This window comes from Zosterops lateralis, assembly GCF_965231275.1.
Source record: "Zosterops lateralis genome assembly, chromosome: 10".
Classification (NCBI taxonomy): domain Eukaryota; kingdom Metazoa; phylum Chordata; class Aves; order Passeriformes; family Zosteropidae; genus Zosterops; species Zosterops lateralis.
In genome coordinates, this window is record NC_139770.1 from 11,707,936 (window position 1) to 11,720,151 (window position 12,216).

A 12,216-nucleotide genomic window follows, 5' to 3' on the forward strand; every position below is an offset into this window, starting at 1 on the left:
ACAGACCCTCTGCACCTCAGGTACTATGAGTATGTGGGAGGTGGCAGAGCACTCTCATAGCCTCTTTACTGCCTTCTCAGTGGCTGAGACATTGAAACACCATTTTAACCCGTGACTTATGTGTGTGTGTGAGGGATTTATTGATTTCACAGAGGAACGATTAATTTAATGTCATTTAAACATTTCAGGGCTTGTTAGGCTTTTCCACAGAAGAGTAGCCACCTCCACACAACGAAGTATGCAATCCCTAGTTCATCAGCAGTGAAGAAGGTCCCTTTGTTAATCAAACAAACGCTGTTGAGAAGGCCACGGGTGTAAGAATACAGAGTTTGCATCTGCTAAGATAAATCTGCTGGTTTGGGTATGGTGTCCAAAACACACTGATGTGAGAGTGAGAAGTGGATAAGGAACAGGAGAAAGGATGACAGAACTCAGGTGAGCAGCAGAAGCTGTTGGAAAGTGTAAATAGAACAGCAAAACTGCTGCAAACAAATGAAATTAGTCATGAAAGATTAAGCATGTAACCTAATTGCAGGCAGAAAGGTGATGATACACCATAAAGGGACTAATGGGTACCAGTCCAAATATGATTACTTGGTTCTCCAGTCTTGCAAGCAGCCTGAAAACAACTGCTGGTGCAGCAGAGAGTGTTTCATTTAAGTTTGGTAAAGAAGGACCAAGCTGCAAGTCCAAACTCTGCTCTGAATCATACTGTCTGGGCTTAGCTTCCAGCAAAGTGAGGATTTTTCTTCCCCTATTCATGATGCAGAAGAGGCCATGACTTTAGGACTGGAATTCTCAAAATCCCAAATTTCTCATAATCCTGCATCTATCATGGCACCCTCTATTCCCTCCTGCACTGCACCACTGTGTGGGGCTGGTGGCCATCAGCCACGGCCATAGGGCCACTACACACTTCTCTGAAGGGGTCCTGAGCCCACAGGCTGCTGAGAATTATTGACAGCACAGACAGGAATGTACAAGCACATGCAGTGCCCTGCTCACTACCCTGCACTGTCACAACTTCCAGGGCAGGACAAGGACCAGCTGGTGGGATGAATGAGCTTTGTACATGTCTGAGCTCACATTAAGGTTAATGTGTGAAACAATCTGTTCTGCAGGATGTTGGTTAAACTAACTGGCTGCAGAGGGTTCAGGATGATTGCTTTCTGATCTGCAGAAGGTCCAGAAAGCCTCTACTGTAATAATGACTCTCTTGTGTTATCTTTTTGCCCTGAAGAACCAAGGACCTCTGAATGTGCCTGTCCCTGTAGTGTTGGATGGCATCATCTCAAAACCCTGTGGGCCCCACCCCAGAACCATTCCAGAGGCCAAAAAAAAAAAAAAAAAAAAAAAAAAAAAGGAAAAAATGCATGTAACATGCATGTAACAGGTGTTACAACAGATATTTATTTATATATTGATTCATTCAAAATGGACAAGTTGACTAATATAATTAAATACCCTAAAAATAAACAACAGCAGATCTGACACACTCAGCCATTTCCCCTCAAGGCTGACATTTTTAGTTTCCCAGAAGGGTTGGGCATATTTTTTAAGTCAGTCCCTGTGGCAGTGGCTGTGCTGGGTGAGCAGGACAGGCTCTGCCTCTGCTGCAGGCTGCTTTCCCAGAGGCCTCCAAGCCCTGTCCCAGGGTCAGCAGGCACAGGACAGAGCCTGTGCAGGGCTGCTCTGGCACACCTCAGATGCCATGAGGCCAGATGCAAGGACCAGGCAAGGCTCAGGAGGCCCTGGAGCACATCCAGAGCCGTGTCCTGCCTCCCTGCTCTGCTGCCAGGCTGCCTTTGGCAATGCTGCTGGCAAGGTGCCCCTGAGCTCCTCCCTGCTCACACACAGCTCGAAGGCTCCTGGCACAGCCCCGCTGGCCATCCTGTGCCTCTGCAGAGCCGAGCACACTGACAACACACACCACCTCACAACACTCCACAGCGGGGACAGCAGCACACACAGACCCCTTCCACCTCACCCTCCCTTTCAAGGATAGATACATTGCAAGAGAAGAGGGGTAGATTTGGAGTCTTCCTTGCAGCATGGAGTGTCTCACTCAGAAAGATGCCAGAAGAAGCATTTGGAAGAGGCTGGTATTCCCCATAGTCCCTGTGAAAGGGGTGAGCAGGGAACACAGATTCACAGAAGCACCAAGGTGCATTTCTAGCACTTCACTGAATTGTACATGCACGTTTCAGACCAGGTTCATAACTCTTGCTGGGCATGTCTACTCCAACAATTTCAGGAGCTTCCTGTGCCAGAAGCCAGCCCTGTATCTTGGGATCCCTAGTAACAAAAGTCTGTGACACCTGAACTGAGTTCCTGTGATCCAGAGACCTCAATAAAATTATTTTTGTTTTGCAGATGCTTAGTCAGGACATCATCCTTTGACAGCAAAGCAGGGATAGTTCCAGTTCCCATCCAGGCCTTTCTGTACTGTACCCTACATTCCTCAGTGTTTCAGCCAGTCTGTCTTGAAATAGCCCAGGGACTTAGCCTCTCTTCCTTTTCCTTGGAAAATAGCAATACAACCCAATGTTCCCCATTTTTAAAGTTTTATATCACTTTGCTCCCAGTTATAATTATATTCACACAGTCAGTGAAGTTTTTTCCTTGGACTTTTTAGCCTCTCTCCTGCTTTCACCTCCAGAGCTGTTAGTCACTGTTTGGAAAAGACACACCATTTCCTAGTTTCATCCATTCTGTATTTGAGTTTGGTATTATTAGAAAAGAGATCTAAATCATTTCATTAACACACATCTGACCTCAGTCAAACATAACCTCACTCAGAACTTTCCTTACTTCTTTTTGTATTAGTGTCCTGGACTCAGGAAGTACAACATTAAACTACAAAATAAAATGTTAATGACAGTCCCACTGTAACTCTGTATATCCTGGAGTTTTGCCTGGGTTTGACTTCTGGAAAAGAGGTAACAGACAAATTATTTGATAATAATTTATTGTCAATATAGACACTGGATTAATTGTGTTAAAAACAAGCAAAGAAGGCTGGAGAGTTTTAGAAAAAGCCAAATATTAGCCACGTATGTCTGTGGTTTCTACTCTTGCCTTCACTTCAATTTGCAGCAACTCCTCCCTGACAGTGTTTTACCCTCCCTCCAACATTTCAAGGGAATCATGTGGGATCAAAATGCTCCACCAAAATCTAAACATTTTGTTCTGATTTTATTAGGAATGATAAGACAATAAAAACCACTCTAAAGTTCTTTCAAAATGGGAATCTGTAATGTTTCTTTGGGGAAGTATCAAAATGAGATGAATCAGCATCTCTGGAGCATTTTTTTCCCCAATCTTCTTTCAAAATGAAATTTCAACAAAAGTTCATAATTCATCCCAACACTGACAGACCACTGCTCACAAGGGGAATGGTCTATCCCTGCTCCTCCAGCTGGTGTTAGGTAGACCATTGCATGTTCCTAAATATCCTGTGCAGCTCAGAGAAGAATATTTTAATTGAAGTTTACTTATCCTTTATAATTTATATTGCTGTCATATAAGACAAGGTAACAGCAGCTAGGATTAGGCCCTGCTGTTACTGATTTTCTCCTCTGAAGGTCTCTTGCTCGAACAGCAAAGTCTGATCTAACTCATTCCAGATGTGAATTCAAGGTGCACAGCTCCCTGTGGGAGGTGTACCACGGTGCTGAGCTGGGAACTTTAGAGAATACAGGTCCCTCAATAGGATGAGAAACCTGCCCCCCCTGCCCCAAAGAAATGCACCGTGTCACTCTCCTCCCCTGACAACATGGATGGCAGCATCTCACCAGGGGAAAAAGGACCACTGCATTAATGAGAGTTGGATTTACAAGTTTCCATGCTACAAGGATGGCATGGCCAGGGTGCCTGCCAGGAACTGGATTTTAGCAACATTCAGTGCAAGGCAGGAATCTGTTCCCAGGGGCTGGCTCTTCTCAGGACTGCTCCTTCCTTGATCCATTTTGTTCCCATATTTATGAAAAAGTCAGGGGACAGGGGGAGTTTTTTTATCTCCCAGTTAAGGCCTTCATTCAGTGAGCCCCTTTAAACAGCCAGTGAAGAAGAGTAGATACTCTGGGGAGAAATTAAAGGCACATTACAGTTGTCTCCTGCTCTGCTTTGCCTTTGGAGACATTTCTCTCTCCCTCCACTGACCTGGCTTGTAAACAAGGGAATGCTCCCAACAAGTGTGCTTTCTTACAAGGTTTACAAAATGTCCAGGATACCTGCCTGGCCCAAGTGTACTTCTGACCAAATCAACTGGTACCACTGGAAATCAAACAGGAATTAAAGAAATGGCATTGGCAGGAGCAGGTTTAACACTCCAAGCCTATTAGGGATGAGAATGCAGCATTATTGATTCCAGCCCCTGACCTTGGAGTGATGTAAACAGGAGTGCAGCAACCCTAGAGGAGTTGTAGCAAAATAGTTACAGCATTGGAAGCAGATTAAAGATACAGTTAATATACATACTTCCCCAGATGCTTGTTCATTATTATTCAAGACATGTTTATTATGCAAAATGATAAAGCAGAAAAAAAGGAGAGGAAAAGAAAATGCAAAGACACACTGAGCTTTTAGCATAACTGGGGTTTTCTCAATGCCGCTTAGATTTACTTTTTTTTTATTGTACATAATCCTTCCCTTATTAGCAGGAATCTTTGAAGTGATTCAGGCTCTAATTTCAGCATTTCAAACTCACAGGCTTATACTGAAAAACCATAGTGAGCTCTTGTAAGCGACCCATTTTTTCCATTTTTTTTTCCTCTGTATTCTCTATCTCTGCTAGGGTTTTCTACGTCTTCCCAATAAATTATGTATCACAATTTGCCTTTTCAAAAATAATTAGAACTCCAAGTTAAACAACAAGGAATATCTGAGAGCAATACATTTTAGAAGAGAAGTGTTTTGCACTTGGGGCAAAACCAATCCCAGCTGCAATGCCACTGAATTATACATATCATCATATTAAGAGATGCACTTTCAGTGTACTTGGAGTGATGGGTGGACATGTGGAAACTCTACAGCCCCATGATAATGATCTGCTTCAGGAGAACTAGGTTTACCTCCTAGGCAAAATACTTCACTCCCTTTTCCATGACCCTGTGAGTTGTTGCAGGAATAATGGAGGGAATGCTGGGAACCGAGGGGAGAGACTTCACAAAGAAAAGTTACACAGGAGTGCGAATTAATTTGGTGCTGGAACTATTAACTCCAGACAGACAGAAGAGCATGTTCTGAGTCTTCTCCTGTTATGATTAGGCTGTAAACTCACTGGAGCAGAGAGACCTCTTTATTCCATGTTTCTGAATCCTGTGCAACAACCAGCCCTTGGTCTCAGCTTCTTCCCAAGTGCTGACGCACTACAACCCTTTGTAAGTTATACCCACTGCCCTCCATTCATTCTGTACATTTTCACTTTGGCATCAAATGCTAACAGTGGATCTTCAGGAGAGTCATGCCCCTCTCCAGAACAGGTGCTGATTGAAACCTTTGTGAACCATTAGGGAATTTACAGCTACTGTACATTACAGGAAATCAAAAGAGAACACACCAATGACTCTGCAAGAGTCTTGCTATGCAGACAGTGGTTTGTATCCTACCTTCTTCAAAGCAGGATGCCTCCAACCAAAACATGATTTTCTTGTCTACTTATCACCTAATTCCCACACCAACCTCAGGGATAGCAAAAACCTAGTCTGGGGAAAACCAAATCAGGTATCTAGTGTAAGTAAACAATGCATGAGTCCCAAACAGCTGCTTCCCAAACAAAGAAGGTTTAGCATCTCATAAATTTAGGCCTCTAAAGCTGGCTAGGAATATATGGTTGGCATCAACCCAGCAACCCAGACTGACTCTATCCCTGCCTGAACAGATGAGGTTGAAGGTAGCAACATGGCCAAGCCAACTGGAAGGTCTCTCAAGTTTCTACTAAGTGTTGTCTCACTCCGTTTGGCTTTAGTGGACTCTACTCAGCCCTAGTTTTGTGCTAATCAACACAAGGAAGACTTTTTGCAGGGGCTGGTTATTCTAAGCCCATTCATTCAAGAGCCCATTGGCCTAAACTCAGAAGGAGCTGGCACAAGTGATCCCTAAGACAAGGCTGATAACAGCCTCTGGTTTGATCCAGGGCAGCAGATGTCAGCCAAGACCTCAGATGTCACACAAAGAATAAATATCACCAAAAAAAACCCTTAAAACAAAACCAAAACAAACCCACAGTGATGACATGTTCAGTTACAGCATTATTCTGGGTTCAAGAGGAGGGAAAAAAACTCCAACCCGAACCAAAACCAACCAAACAAACAGAAAAAAACATTACTCTGGACAATTTTATCTGAAACCAGTCCTGGTCTTGAGGGTGTTCTAAGAATTCCTTACAGAGCTTCCACGCAGCATGGAAGGCAGCCAAGCAAGTCATTTATCAATTGGCTCATGTGAGTGAACAATATCTGTGGGGAATGTTGACCTATTTTTTTCAGAAAAAAAACACATCCCCCAAAAAAGGCTAGTGGAAAAACCAGGTACATACACAGAGAGATCAAAGGTGTAGTTTAGGGTCTGCTAAGCAAAGAGCAGGGACAATGTGTCCCTTGGTGTGGTCAGCAATGAGGTCCAGGCATCATGGCCTGGGAACCCTCACCCCACAAGGAAACCTGCAGCACCTAAAAGAGACTGTCTAAACAGGCTGAGCTCTTAGATATATCCAGCTCTTTCATGGCATCCTGATCTCACCTCTTGTCCTTTATGATGAGCTTGACCCACACTCCCTGCTCCTAACACACTTTATCCACAAATTTTCTATTTTCTTGCCTTGGGGTTTGCTCCCAAGCATAGTGAATATATTGATTTACTGCTGTAAGTCAAAAAACAAACCTGTCATCACAAGGAAAGTATCCAAAAAAGTTCTATCATCCTGGAGTAGAGTATCACTCATTTACTGCAAGCAGAAACCTTGGATCACATTGATAAAATGAACAGTTTCACTCTTATTAGCTCAGACAGAGCTTAATGCCATCAAGCTGTGGCATGTAATGAGGTTCACTTCATTAACCACTGGCCATCACAGTGCATCCTTCCCCATCAGCCTTCCCTGATTAACCTTCCTACTCAAGACAGGCATACTTTTTGTAAATAAGCAGGCCCATTAAACCACCCTCACTTGAATACCTGTGTGATATGGTGCCTTTTAGGATATCATGTCTCACTACTGCTAGAGAGGGAGAATTTTTCTCTGCTCTCCGTTAGTCTCTCAGCTGTCAAACAACATTTTTCCATCTCTCTTCTTTTTCCCAAGACCTGCACCTTTCCCTCTCCTGCACTATTTGTTCAGAAAATGATGACTACTCATGTTGTTGGCTGTCTGTGGCTCCGTGACACACTCTGATTTCCTGCAATCCTCATTTACAGGACACTGGTGGTACTAGAAGCCTCAGCACTGGGCCAGAATCGTGTTCTGCACTGCACAAACAGGGCAAAGCACCAGTCCTGAGCCCCTGACAATGTGCCCAGAGGGATGCATATGCAATAATGCAGTATCACACCATGTTTGGTATTACCTTTAGGACTCTGATTGCTTTACAAAAAGAGGAAGTTTTCATTGTTAGTAAACCAATTTAATTTATTTAGAAGCGGTCAATTATGTTTACTGGGCTATGAAAGAACAGGAAGCGTCTGGCATCCACAGAGATCCAGATTGATCTCTCTGTCTCTTCTTGACAAGCAGCCAGTTTTGAGACCTATCTCGCCAGGCATACTAACACATCCACTTGCTTTCTACCCTGAGCTGCTAGGGAGACAGTCTTGCTACATCCCAAGGGAAAAGGGGAAATCCCAATCATGTGAGTGGTATAAAACTGACCAGGAACAAAGATGGAAAAGTTAGGAAAAATTGCATAGAGCAACCCAAACTGCTTTCCTTTCAGTGGTCTCATCTCCACGCTCACACTTTTGAAGCAAAAAGTGTGAGGCAAGAGCAGAATTACTGCACTGTAAATTTACACAAAGGCAGATGAGATTAGAATCTGGCTATGCACTGTAAAGCTATCATAACTACAGAAATGAGAAGTGTATTATTAACTACCACTTTTTACTATGTAGAACTAGAACAAAGTTATTTGAAGCATAAAAATTCTGGCAAAGGGCTGCCATATTTAATAAATCACTGAATCAATTATTCACTGTGAAAATCAATTACTTAGTTTAAATGAGAATCTTATGAATAACCTCATGCCCTTTCATGCCATCTAAGAAAGTTATAAGGGAATTAGTTGGCAAAAATTGCCACACTTATCTTTTATGTGCATTGAAAAGACCACACAAATACAGGGAATTTCTGCCAAAAGAATAGTCCAGAACCCTTTTAAGAGAGTCAGGGTATTGCTGTGGATTTACACTGCTGTCAAAAGCAGAGTATGACCCATTGGGGCACCACCTATGATCAGGTATCTGGGTGCATTTCAGAAGCAATCCCATTGAGTCTGTGCCATTTCACAAATGAGAAATCAGAATATGACCAGCCAACTCTATACAAACACCTCAAACAACATGACCTACATTAAGCACATACTTAAAGGAACAGAAAGTGTATCTTCACAGGTCAGGAAATACTGCCATGAATCTCTGTGGAGACACTTTAAAGTGAACATTGCATGGCCTTGCAGCAAGTCCCCCCACTCCTGCTTTTAAAGGTTTGCTGATATGGGACAGTTCCCAGAAAAAGGTGGAAGTCCCAGCACAATCTGCTTCCTCCCACCCACAAAACCAAGGCACTCCAGGAGCCCAACAGTGCAAAGTACTTACTGAGCTGTAGAGATACCCCTCAGCGTTCATGGCAACGTACAGACCTGCCTTCACCCCTTGGATTGCCACCACGCGAAGACCCACAGGAATTAGATTGAAAAGGGCTGTGGAAGGAGAAGAAAAGCAAATGTTATGGACACATCACCCTAAATGGTCACTGCTGCCTTTGCCCCAGGGCCAGCCCACCTCACTCCTGCCTCTTCACAAAACAGACTGGACTAGGATCAAGCATCCTGCTTCCAGCTACAGGGAAGGACTGCAGCCATGGAGCTGATGGTGAAAGGAAATTTTTAAAAGTACTGAAGTTGGCTGCCTCTCAAATCCCTTAACACACCCATCAGTCTGTCTGATCACTGCCTTTGCAATGCCAAGGGCTCATCTGTGCTCCCAAGCAAGAGCATTGTGATCGCTTTCTGAGGGCCACATGAGCCAGGGCAACTGCACATCTACAGACTTTGCCTGTGGCAAATGCAACAACACAACTCAGTTTAGCTCACCCTGAAACACCTTTAAGCCTAGTCACACTTTCCTGCATTTGCCATATGCTAACAGAGTACACAGACAGCGACCATGGCCAGAAGAATGCAAATTAACTTGACTGTGTGTTTGCCCATGTGATCCTAGGCTGTCAAGGGAATGAAGAAACTCAAGAAGAGATAGTGCTCCACTGTGGGACGTCAGCACTGCTCCCCATTCAGGATCAGCCCTGGGGAGGACTGAAGAGGACAAGATCTTCCATTATTCAGTTTTACTGCAGTCTTATTGATTAAAACATTGCAACCACTTCCTCTCAGTTAATTACTTTATTGCTTGATCCCCACCCAGCAGACCCTGTATCTCATTGAAAGACTCTTCCCATGAGTATATACATTAATGTACTGTCAGGCTTTTACTACATTTCTACAGCATAGGCTCAAAGAGGAGCCTATTATCAGCACTGATAGACTGAGCACTGAGCCATTAGCATGGCTTTGTTTCTACTGAGCTTTATAGGACAAGAGTATTTAGATGTTGCAGGATCCCTTGTGCTTCAGCTTACAAAGAGCTGACTAAAACTCATGCCAGGAAGCTGAAGATACAGAAAGATGGGCACAGGGTCAGGCAGAAATATAACCACAAACACAGTGGAAATACTTGACTCAAGGTCTCTTCCCACACAACAGCCTTGAAACAAGAATATGCAAGGCCACTTTGCTCAGGACATCTACCAGGTGTCTTGGCTGAGCTGGTTTCAGGGTTGCCTCCAAAAGAGGATCCATAAATTCTGGTGCATATTAATATAATTTTTTCTTCACTTAATTCCCAAAGAATGACTTCCTTCAACGAGCTGCCTGAAATGGAGACACCTCAAGACCAGTGAAAAAAACCCTACTCTCAATCTCAGCCCCTTCTTGTGCTTTTAAGCACCATATTCAGTAAAACATCAAAGCATGTTCTGAAGTCTTACCAAATCCAGTGCCTGTATATGTGTTTTTGGGGGAGAATGTCAATAGATGTATATGGAAAAATGGAGTCCAGGCTGGGTATTGGTCTGTGAGTAACTGGAGTCAAGGACAAGGCTACTGTGGTACTCTCCCTAGACAAGAAAAACACATCCCAGAGTAACTACTCAGCATTAGAAGTGTTGCCTATCCCTTTCTCCCTACCATGAAGGTCTAAAACCTTCTGCAATTAACAAGTCAGTAAGCAATTCCCCTTCCCTATTTCTTCCTCCTACTGAAAAATGGAGCACATTACTGCTAATAATGAAGCAAAATGGGCATCATCATTCATTTCCTACAGCCAATTTGTCTTGCATAGAAAACTTGTGACAGACCATTCAAAGCATTCATTAGGCAGCAAGGTGATAACACCCAGAATTAGTGGTTGAGAAGTTCCACTTGGAAGCATCCACATGTTTCCAAATCTCTTTCCACTTCTACATGCAAAGGGAGCAAAGGAACAATCCTATTGTGCTGTGCTACAGCAGGAAGACCACTGCCAGTTCCCAAACTCTCTGGGACCCTGCTGCACCCATGATCATGGCAAAGCATCTCCTCCTCAAACGCAAGGGAGCAAGTGGGCAGGCAAGCATAAGGACATAAAGCTGACAGAGGAAACTGGCAGCCAAAAGAAGTTTCAGGAAGCAAAATCTTCCTCTATTAACAAACCCAGCAGTTTGGGTCAATCAATTTCATAAATTCCCAGAACTATGTCTGCACTCAAATCTAGAAATATCTTTGTCTAAATTGATGCCTTTTACTATCATGCTTCCGAAAAAATAATTCATACTTAGAACAGATTTAAAATCTTATAAGCTTTATAGTAAGAATGTAAAATTGAGGGGAAACCCCTCAATGAACCTCAAAAGCAAGATGTCTCATTTTTTGGCAGGAAAAAAAAATCTGATTCATTTGAAACAGCAGATTTGAAAACGGGAAAGAGGACTAGCTGTGGTAGAGTAGAACTGGACACTGTGTGTGCTGATGGGAAAAACACAACATTAAAAAAATGTTTTTAAAACTCTTTCTCTACTGCAAATGGCACATAATATATGCCATCTGCAGCTTCATGGAAGGGACAAGCTCTTTTACTTCATGGGCAAAAGAGAAAATACTTGAAGATGTTGAGTATTCATGCCCCTTTTCCTTCATTACATCTTACCATGTTCAAACAGCGGTATTTACACCTGATCCTACTACTTCTAGCACATTCCAGTCCTAAACACATGAGAATACTGTCACTGTTATGGTAATCCATCAGCTATACACAAGGTGTGATCCATATGCTCAGCTTTAAACAGCAGCGAGTCAGAAAAGGTTAAATAATTTATAATAAGTGATTTGTTCTTGAGCGAGACATTTGTGCTGCATGTGAATAACAAAGAACTAATGGAAGATGCAACAGGCCAGAGCAGCCTCAGTCCATGATGGGGTGTGCATTAAGATCCTGAGGGGAGTGAGGAAGGCTGCTGCGATGATCAAGAGGCTCTGATGCAACATATAATGTAAGAAGAAACAGAGGGAACTGCATTTGCTTAACTCAAAGAAGGTAAAGTCATAAACAGATTCTTCTCAGAGGAACACAATGAAAGAACAAGAGGCACTAGACCAAAGATTCAAACAGAAATGAGGACTGGAGATGAAGAAAATTGTCTACAAGGAGAATAGTGCAGCACTGGAACCCGAGAGGTTATGGAATAGCTCATTCCTAGGAACGTTTGAAAGAACTCAACAAGGCTCTGTAAAGCTGAAGATAACCCAAGTGGGATGCTGGAATGCAAGCCTCCTTAATCTTTTGGTGTTCCTGGCTGGAAAGCCCCAAATAATATCCCAGATATGCTGGGCTGTTTCCACCTCGTCCATCCAGTTCACCTATCATTTCTGTACCGTCCATTTGCCAAAGCTTTTCAGATCTTCAGCAGGATGA

General features: G+C 43.2%; 1 protein-coding gene across 3 annotated transcripts in view; it reads right to left on the reverse strand.

Moving 5' to 3' along the window:
- FGF12 (fibroblast growth factor 12) overlaps positions 1-12,216 on the reverse strand; it is a gene marked incomplete at its 5' end in the record, with an annotated part of 231,623 nt that overhangs the window by 60,530 nt on the left and 158,877 nt on the right. For all 3 annotated transcript variants that reach the window (XM_083868659.1, XM_083868658.1, XM_083868657.1), the window contains one exon: positions 8,809-8,912. In XM_083868659.1, the coding sequence (XP_083724785.1) occupies positions 8,809-8,912 (104 nt within the window). The remainder of the gene's footprint in view (positions 1-8,808; positions 8,913-12,216) is intronic.